The sequence below is a fragment of the Silene latifolia genome, unplaced genomic scaffold (assembly GCF_048544455.1).
Source record: "Silene latifolia isolate original U9 population unplaced genomic scaffold, ASM4854445v1 scaffold_139, whole genome shotgun sequence".
Classification (NCBI taxonomy): Eukaryota; Viridiplantae; Streptophyta; class Magnoliopsida; order Caryophyllales; family Caryophyllaceae; genus Silene; species Silene latifolia.
This window is the reverse complement of record NW_027413134.1, coordinates 804,931-815,309: the sequence shown is the minus strand read 5'-3', so window position 1 is coordinate 815,309 and position 10,379 is coordinate 804,931. Positions and strand designations below refer to the sequence as shown.

The 10,379-nt window shown below is 39.1% G+C and overlaps 1 protein-coding gene and 1 long non-coding RNA gene across 2 annotated transcripts; one reads left to right on the top strand and one right to left on the bottom strand.

The window, feature by feature from the left end:
- On the top strand, positions 1–1,803 carry LOC141637722 (uncharacterized). Its single transcript, XR_012541875.1, has 2 exons — positions 1–88; positions 1,602–1,803. It is a non-coding gene; the product is annotated as an uncharacterized LOC141637722 (long non-coding RNA).
- Positions 1,804–6,892: 5,089 nt separating this feature from the next.
- On the bottom strand, positions 6,893–8,913 carry LOC141637716 (uncharacterized). Its single transcript, XM_074447163.1, has 2 exons — positions 7,270–8,913; positions 6,893–7,180 (listed from the first exon to the last, which is right to left on the bottom strand). The coding sequence occupies exons 1-2, from the start codon at positions 8,911–8,913 to the stop codon at positions 6,893–6,895; spliced, it is 1,932 nt and encodes a 643-aa protein (XP_074303264.1).
- Between the last annotated feature and the right edge of the window lie 1,466 nt (positions 8,914–10,379).

Below are 10,379 nucleotides of genomic sequence, written 5' to 3'. Positions count from 1 at the left end.
AGGTGACTCATATGTGGTTGAAGATGAAGAGTAATTTTGGGTTTTAGAAGCTTTCTCAAGTTATTACTTGTCTTTTTGCTAGCGTAAGGTAACATATTTCGAGTTACTCGACGAATAAATGTCACATTCTTTGCTTTTTGTGTGATTTTGTGTATGTTAATTGGGTGGTTTATTTCACATGATTATATGGGTTAAATTCATGTCTTTTATAAGTATAAGTTCACATTTTAGTATGGAAATAAAATGGGAATGATTAATTGATGCTTAAAACGATGTTAAAATGAACAAAAACGGAAAAATGGAGAATTGGGGGTGCCGGCCCGGCAGGCCCACGGCAGCCCTGGGTTGGCCCGGGTCGGCCCGTTGCTTGTTTTCGCGATTTTTCATGCGTTGTTCGTCGTTTTAGGTTCATTAATGTTATAGTTAGTATAAGTAACATATGGGTAAACTTTTGAAATGAATAATGTTAGTAGTAAATATAATGAGGTTGGTAAAATTATGCTTATATTGGTAGTTTGCACATGTTAGGATAAGTTATGATATGAAATTGTAATGTTATTGCTTAAAATGAATTTTATAGCGATAATTGCAATGTTTTGGTGATTAAGCCGAAAACTGAGCCTTGGTCCCTTTGACTGAATCGATGTCAGTCAACTGTGTGATTGGTCAGCCGCGATTTAACCCGTACCTGTCGCAGGACTGGAGTTGCGGGTAAAAATTCGGTTGGATGTAAATTATTGTGAAAAATGGATAATTGGCCTTATTCTTGTTTTAGGCCATATATTATGTTTTTAGTTCACATGTGTTGTTGGTTGAATTGAATGGTTTCTTATATTGTAGAAACGGTCTTAGATTCCCTGGAACCTTTAATATTGTTAATATAGCTTGAAATGGAATTGGTATTAAATACTTCTTGCAGGTGGTTGTGTTTGTCATAGATAGGCCATTATAGTCTTTGACGAGTATATGTTCACTGCTTAATAGCCTTTGTGTTCCTGACTTGGTGGGTTTATATCCAAGTTGGGGCATGACCTCGTTACTTATTTTGATAGTAAGTGGTCAGCTTAAGTACTAGCCAACCCTTTGGTGGACTCCTTGGGGTACTCACTTTGTTTTAGAAAAATTGTGAGTCTTGGGTGCGGTGGTGTGTATCCGCATGTCTAGGTCTGCAAGTGATTTTAGGCTAGGGTTGTGTTGTGTCCTGGCCATGTTTTGATAGAACCTCTGAGCCAGGATACCGGTTCGATTACCTTCCCTACCTCGTGTTATAGACTCGAGTTACAGAGTGACTATTGACCGTACTAAGAACTTATGCCTGTCTTTGATATATTGTCCTTTCTTGTATGGTGATTTTATGAATTGTAATAAGTGAGATGTAAGCCGGTTACAATTGATAAAGTTTGGATTACTGTTTGTTATATGTTTCACATGATAGCTTAAATTGGTCAGTTTAGTGTTCATAGGTTAGAATACTTGATAATTAAATTATTTATCATGTTGTTTACATGTTACATTAAATATGACATTTCGTGGCTGGGAGGACTCGAAGTTACTCCCCACTGAATTGTGGCTTTCGTGTTTGTATAAAATGCGATTGACAGGTTGATGATGATTAGATGGGGTACACGGACGAGCTAGTGAGCAAAAGAACCTTGGACCTAGTTTGACCATATTTTGTAGTAAACCTTTAAACATATGGTTGTATTTATATTTTGGAGGGACATATGTCTCCCTCTTTTACTTTGGTTTGTATCACGTTATTCTCGCGACTTTAGCTATATTATGTAAATTAGTTTGTTAGTCTTTGCAGGTTTTGGCACTCTTCATTTGGAAATGTTTGTGAATGGTTTAGAAAAGTTTTAAAAATTACAGGTTTTATATAGTTGAACCAATTACAAACATATCCTGTCAGTTTTTCTGTAGAATTTACGTGTTTAGTTAACGCTAAAAATTGAGGGTGTCACAGTTGGTATCAGAGCATATTTGCTCCCGACGCACGTTTGTGCACCCCAATATAAATAACTTGACCTTAAAATAATAAACTTGAGAGATGGGTAAGATGGGTAGATTTAGGATCTTATGTTGTAGTCTCTTTGTGTTTGCTCTTTGTTAGGTACTAACCTGTTTGTTAATTGTCATTTAATAATTGTTGCGTTCTTGGATCAATGACCGTGAGCTTATCTATAGCTAATGGAGTTATTACCCTTATTATAAAAAAAATTTGAACTAAAGGTTTTGGAAATATTTTAATGTTTTTCACTGGTTTTAACGTCAATTAGTGTTAAAGCTTGTTATTGGAGACGTCTGATAATTAGTTTTATCATTTGTTGGTGTAAAAATGTATTTTTATGTCTTTGAATTGGAACATTGATGTTCTTGAGTGATCGCCAAGAGTATCTCCGTTCCATTGAAAGGACACTTATATTTTACGAAGATCAAGATTTAGTGCCTATTCTTTGAGGATTGAAGATTTGTTCAACCTTTGAAGAGTGCTTCTACTTCTTTGAAGATGTTTCTCGTTCTTTTTGTATCTCGCCTTATTCTTAATCTCTTGGTGCCTATCCTTCTTCTAAACTCTCTATTCTTCTTCCTAGGAAGTTACATTCGTATCCTCCCAACTTGTCCTTTCACCCTTGCTAATCCTCCCTTAACGCCTTTTAGATAGTTCTCTTTCTTTTGTGGGGTGTTAACCTTGGTTGGATTTGATTCTTCAGTATAAAAGTTTACTCGTTATTTCCTTGTCTTGAATACCTCCCTAATTCTAATATCTCTTACTGGTTGTTAACAAGTTATCTTTATGATTCGACTCTTTTAGTCTCACATCTTGACATGTTCATATATTCCTTTTTAAATTTCCTATCATTTCCTGACCTGGTTATTACCCTTTATTTCCTTAGTGGAGTGATGACATTGTTGTTTGAGATTTGAGTATCTGGCGTTTCCTTGTTGTCTAATTTTCCTTTCTCCTTGATCATAAGCGTTACCGTTCATACCTCATTTCCTCGCTTCATCTTGCTCCTCCTTTAAGTTGACACTTGTATCTTGTGAAACTCTATCCTTGACATCCTTGTAAATTTGACTTCAATTCTTATCTCGTTGTGTGAATCATTTGTCCTTGTTAATAAGTCCCTTTGACTCGTTGTGTGAATCATCTGTCCTTGTTAATTAGTCCCTTTGACACATTGTGTGAATCATTTGTCCTTGTTAATTAGTCCTTGTGACTCGTTGTGTTAACCATTTGTCCTTGTTAATTAGTCATTGTGACTCGTTTTGTGAACCATTGTTCCTTGTTAATTAGTCATTGTGACTCGTTGTGTGAATCACTTGTTCTAGTTCATTAGTCATTGTGACTGGTTATGTGAATAATTTGTCCTTGTTTATTCGTCCTTGTGGCTCGTTTTGTGAACCATTTATCCTTGTTCATTAGTCATTGTGACTCAATGTGTGAATCATTTGTCCTTGTTAATTAGTCCTTTTGACTCGTTGTGTGAATCATTTGTCCTTGATCATTAGTCATTGTGACTCGTTGTGTGAATCATTTGTCATTGTTAATTAGTCCTTGTGACTCGTTGTGCGAATCATTTGTCCTTGTTAATTAGTCCTTGTGACTCGTTGTGTGAACCATTTGCCTTGTAAATTTCTCCTTGTGACTTGTTGTGTGAATCATTTGTCCTTGTTCAGTAGTAATTGTGACTCGTTGTGTGAATTATTTGTCCTTGTTAATTAGTCCTTGTGACTCGTTGTGTGAATCATTTTTAGTTGTTCATTAGTCCTTATAACTCGTTGTGTGAAACATTTGTCCTTGTTCATTAGTAATTGTGATATGCCCAACCAGGGGTTGATATGGCTTGACTGGATTTATGCAAGAAAATGGAAGATAAAACCCTGAACTTAAGACCCTCAAGCAATGCACAGAGAAATTCTAAGAACAGTGAGTCCTAGGATTAACTCAATACCCTAAGCAAGGCACAAGGAGATTAAATTAAGCTTAGGCCAGCAACTAAGCAAAGTACAAGCTACTGAATAAGTTTGTTAACTAAGCAAGGCACAAGTTAACAGGTTGAAGAGAGTAAACTCTTTAGGTTTTCATTTCATTCAAATCTGCCTGTAAAAGTGGGATATCAGGCTGCTTAAATAGAGTTTACAAAGAGATCTCTACCCTTGATTTAACTATCATTTAATGGCTCAGAAGGCCTTACAAAAGAAGTTAAAATAACAGCAAGAAGTCCACAAATGAGGACGAAATAACAGCAATAAAACAGACTGGTTAAAAGTTCAGAAAAGCACAATAAAGCATTCTTGTTTGTTTCCTGAAATGACAATGTTGTTCTCAGGTCTTTAAAGCTCTTGTTTGGCCTTCTTGTTGCTTGTCTCCTGACTTGGTAGGGACTACTATGACCCTCCAAGGTCCTTATTTAGATAATGAGACTTACTTAAACAAAAACAAAGGAATTATCACTGAATTAGCAAGGATAATGTTGCCTGCTTCCCTGAATGGACCACGACTTTGTGAGCCTGATTAACTATTCTTCTAAGCATAATTTGAGGAACTTCTCCATGATGATTTTGTAGCTTGGACCCTTAATGTTGATTGAAAATTAGCTGGAGCCCCTGGTTGGATAGTTTCTTTAGAGAATCGGGGTAATTCCCAAGCTTTGGTCAGGCCAAGCTCCTTGTGATTGTCTTGATGGTTGCCTGATCCCCTTGCTCCTGCATCATCCTCCCCAGGTGGAAGAGGTTTTGCCCTCAAATCCTCAGTGTCCTCTTCATCACTGCCATAGTAGGGACTGAGGTCTCCAATGTTAAATGTTCCATGAACCCCATACTCTCCTGGAAGATCAACTTTGTAAGCATTGGTCCCCACTCTTTCTGTTACCTCAAATGGTCCATCAGCTCTTGGCATGAGCTTGTTCTTTCTCTTACCAGGGAACCTTTCTTTCCTCATGTGTACCCACACCAGATCACCTGGTTGGAATTCTTTCTCGCCTTTGGTTGGCTTGCTGTTCTTCCTAGCTTTGCTCATTTGCCTTTTCAATTTGCTTCCTTACCCGCTCATGCAATGCAGTGCCTCATCTGTTCTTCCGTTTCTTTGCATCATAATTGATTTTGCTCTTGGGACATTGGATAGATCAAAGGGCATGAGAGGGTTGCTTCCATATACCACTTCAAATGGGCTATGTCCAAGATCTTGGAGGAAGGAGCTCTGTTGAAGGCAAATTCTGCCTGAGCTAGCTTGAGATCCCAATCTTTCAAAGGTGAGCTCTTCACAATACACCCGAGTATCCTTCCCAATGTTCGGTTTGTGACTTAATGCGCCCATCTGTTTGAGGGTGATGGGAGGTGCTAAAGAGCAGTTTGGTGTTGAGGAGTTTCCAAAGGGTCTTCCAAAAGTAGCTCATAAACTTGGTGTCCCTGTCAGATACAATTGTTTTAGGAACACCATGTAACTTCACAATTTCTTTGAAATACAAGTCAGCTACTCCTGAGGCATCTTCAGTTTTCTGGCATGGCACAAAATGGGCCATCTTGCTAAACCAATCCACCACAACCAGAATAGAATCCTTTCCTCTCTGAGTTCTTGGCAAGGACACTATGAAATCCATGCTTACATCCTCCCAAGGTTTATCTGGAATAGGCAGTGGAGTATAAGCCCCTGGTTGAAATGAGCTTTTTGATTTTTGACAGGTAGAGCATCTTCTGATTATGGCTTGAACATCCCTTTCCATTCTGGGCCAGTGGAACTGATCTTGAAGTATATCCAAGGTCTTCTGTACCCCAAAATGTCATGCTAAACCATTAGAGTGAACCTCCTTAATTAGTAAATCTCTATAGGAGCCCCTAGGGACACACAGTTTGTTTCCCTTGAATAGATACCCCTCCATGAAATCCTGATCATCCTTGTAGAGCTCCTTCATAAACTCAAACCCCAACACTCTTTGCTGGATTGTGACTAACATAGAGTGCCTCCTCGAAAGTGCATCTGCTACAACATTGAGTTTTCCCTCTTTATGCTTGCTAGAAAAATTAAAAGATTGGAGAAACTCAACCCACTTAGCATGCCTGACATTTAGTTTATGCTGACCATTAATATACTTCAGTGCCTCATGATCAGAGTGAAGAACAAAGGGCTTTGGTTTTAGATAGTGGCTCCAATACATCAGGGACCTGACCAATGCATAAAACTCCTTGTCATATGTTGAGTAGTTAAGCTTAGCTCCACTGAGTTTCTCACTAAAGAAGGCCACTGGATTCCTTCCCTGAATGAGCACTGCCCCTATCCCTACTCCACTAGCATCACATTCCACCTCAAACAACTGATCAAAATCGGTAATGCCGGGATATGTGCCTCATACGCTTTCTTCTTGATAAGTTCAAATGCCTGCTGTGCTGTTCATCCAAGTAAACACTCCTTTTTTCATTCCTTCATCACAAAGTGCCATGATTGTCTTCAACCCCTTGATGAACCTCCTGTAAAATGATGCCAAGCCATGGAATCCTCTCACTTCAGTGATGGTTTTAGGAGCGAGCCATGACCGATAGTTGCAATTTTCTCTTGATCCACAAATATGCCCCTCTCGGTTATCACATATCCCAAGAACTTCACCTCCCCAGTCATGAAGGAACATTTTTCTAATTTTCCAAACAATTTATGCTCCCTTAATTTCATAAACAACAATGTCAGATGCTCCAAATGTTCAGTTTTGGATTTGCTATATACTAGGATGTCATCAAAGTATACAACAATAAACCGACCCAAGTAAGGTCTCGGTATTAATCATAAGTCTCATGAAAGTACTAGGAGCATTAGACAGGCCAAATGGCATCACAAGCCACTCATAGAGACCATGTTTGGTCTTGAAAGCAGTTTTCCATTCATCACCTTCCCTTATCCTTACTTGATGATAGCCTTGTCATGGTCTATCTTAGAAAATAGCTTAGCACCACAAAGTTCATCGAGCATATCATCCAATCTAGGGATTGGAAACCTGTATTTTACGATGTGATATTGTTGATTGCCACCTTTATCAATGCACATTCTCCATGTGCTATCCTTTTTTGGAACAAGGAGAGCTGGAACCGCACAAGGGCTCAAGGATTCTCTAACAAACCCCTTGGACATGAGTTCTTCTATCTGTTTCTGTAGCTCCCGAGTTGTCTTTGGGTCACTTCGTAAGCTGGCCTGTTAGGCGGATTGCACCGAGCACTAGATCTATCGATGCTCAATTCCCCTCAATGGAGGTAACCCGATGGCGACTCTGTTGGAAATACTTCCTGATAGTTATGAATCAGTTCCATGACTTCACTGGGAATGCCTGTTGTACCCTCAACTTCCTTGGATAATAGAATGAAAGCAGACTGCTCTTCCTGCATTTCCCTAAGTATTTCTGCTTCTGAGAGGAATAGTACTCCTTTATGGTTGCTCATGTTAGGACTGCCATAATCCTTGGTGTTTGGGGGTAAAGGTGTGAGCACTATTCTCTGGTTCCCATGCTTAAAAGTGTAGATGTTGCTCTTCCCTTTGTGTAAGGCATCCTTGTCAAACTCCCAAGGCCTGCCCAATAGTAAATGACAAGCATCCATTGGAACAATGTCACAAGTTACCTCATCTTTATAAGTGTTCCCAATGGAAAAGGGTACAAGGCATTGCTGATCAACCTTGACTTCTGCCCCTTTATTGAGCCACCTGAGTTTGTAAGGGTTTGGGTGAGGTTTGGTTTCTAAATTGAGCTTGTTAACCATAGTGACAGAAGCCACATTGGTGCAGCTACCCCCATCTATGATCACATTACACACCCTGCCTTGAATGGTACACCTGCTTCTGAAAATTAAGGACCTCTGATCTTCCTCAAGTGGTTGCTGCTGTGAATGCATAACTCCCCAAAGAACAAGGTTGTGGCCTGTATCAAGAGGGGTCACAACCATTGTCTTATCTGAGTCATCCTCCTTCTCACTCCCATATTCCTCTTCTGGTTCATATTCTACCAATCCCTCTTCTTCCCATTCTTGGACTTCTGTGGCAGTTAGGGTCCTCTTAGAAGGACAATCCTTTTGAAATGCCCATACCACCGACACTTTGTAGCATTTCCTTCTCTCATCTCTTGTGGGAGTGGACTTATGTCCCATTGGAGTCTTGCCTTTATCCAAGACACTCTTGTTTACAACTAAAGGAGGTCTAGAATTCTCACCAATCCTGACCCCAGAATAAGGTTTAGGAGGGGGTGCTTTAGCATAAGACTTGGGTGTTTCCTTACTCATTTTTTCAACTCTAAAGGATAAATTGACCACATCCTCAAAAGACCATAGTGGTTGTAACCTTACTTGCTTTGCAATGTTATAATTTAAGCCTTCTAGGAACCTAGCAATCCTTTGATCAGGTTTTTCAATGATATCACATTGTAGTGTCAACTGTTCAAAATCCCTCAGATAAGCTTCTACAGAATTTTCATTTTGTTTCAATTTAGACAGCCTAATAAACAAGTCTTGAGTGTAATCTTTGGCAACAAACTTAGCAAGCAACTTCTTTTTCAGTTTATTCCAAGATCTAATGGGGTCCTTTCCTTCCCTGGCCCTTAGACTCTTCATGGTGTCATACCATAATGATGCATAACCCTTAAGTTTTAAAGTAGCAACTTTAAAGGCTTTGGTGTCATTATATCCTTTATACTCAAAAATTCTTTCAACATCTCTTAACCATTCTAACAAATCATTTGGGTTCAAACTACCGAGAAAATTCAGGATCTCTACCTTAAGATGCTTATCGAGTGTGTCTGTTGAGGAAAGCCTGCTTCTTGTCTTTGTCATCCGAATCGACTGCTCCTCATCCTCACGTGGCCCTCTTCTTGGTTGTGGTATGTATCCTCTCCCATGACCTCTGCCTCTCCCCCAAATCCAGGATGTTGGTTCATCACTCATTCACTTTTCGCCATAACATTGACAGTACCAGCCATGGTATCTATCTTTGTTTCCAACTCAGTAATTTTCTCTGCACTCATGGTTATTTTTTGTAGTTTTTAATGTAGTTAGGGGAAGATGAACTCACTGAATATATGTCAACCCAAGATTAACACAAGATGGGATTGTGTTAAACCTGGCTCTGATTACCACTTTGATATGCCCAACCAGGGGTTGATATGGCTTGACTGGATTTATGCAAGAAAATGGAAGATAAAACCCTGAACTTAAGACCCTCAAGCAATGCACAGAGAAATTCTAAGAACAGTGAGTCCTAGGATTAACTCAATCCCCTAAGCAAGGCACAAGGAGGTTAAATTAAGCTTAGGCCAGCAACTAAGCAAAGCACAAGCTACTGAATAAGTTTGTTAACTAAGCAAGGCACAAATTAACAGGTTGAAGAGAGTAAACTCTTTAGGTTTTCATTTCATTCAAATCTGCCTGTAAAAGTGGGATATCAGGCTGCTTAATAGAGTTTACAAAGAGATCTCTACCCTTGATTAAACTATCATCTAATGGCTCAGAAGGCCTTACAAAAGAAGTTAAAATAACAGCAAGAAGTCCACAAATGAGGACGAAATAACAGCAATAAAACAGACTGGTTAAAAGTTCAGAAAAGCACAATAAAGCATTCTTGTTTGTTTCCTGAAATGGCAATCTTTGTTCTCGGTCTTTAAAGCTCTTGTTTGGCCTTCTTGTTGCTTGTCTCCTGACTTGGTAGGGACTACTATGACCCTCCAAGGTCCTTATTTAGATAATAAGACTTACTTAAACAAAAACAAAGGAATTATCACTGAATTAGCAAGGATAATGTTGCCTGCTTCCCTAAATGGACCCTGACTTTGTGAGCCTGATTAACTATTCTTCTAAGCATAATTTGAGGAACTTCTCCAGGATGATTTTGTAGCTTGGACCCTTAATGTTGACTGAAAATTAGCTGGAGCCCCTGGTTGGATAGTTTCTTTAGAGAATCAGGGTAATTCCCAAGCCTGGTCAGGCCAAGCTCCTTGTGATTGTCTTTATGGTTGCCTGATCCCCTTGCTCCTGCATCAAATTGTGACTCGTTGTGTGAATCACTTGTTCTAGTTCATTAGTCATTGTTACTCGTTATTTGAATTATTTTTCCTTGTAAATTAGTCCATGTGGCTCGTTGTGTGCACCATTTGTCCTTGTTCATTAGTCATTGTGACTCGTTGTGTGAATCATTTGTCCTTGTTAATTAGTCTTTGTTACTCGTTGTGTGAATCATTTGTCCTTCTTAATTAGTCCTTGTGACTTGTTCTGTGAACCATTTGTCCTTGTTCATTAGTCATTGTGATTCGTTGTGTGAATTATTTGTCCTAGTTCATTAGTCCTTGTGACTCGTTGTGTGAACCATTTGTCCTTGTAAATTTGTCGTTGTGACTCATTGTGTGAATCATTTGGCC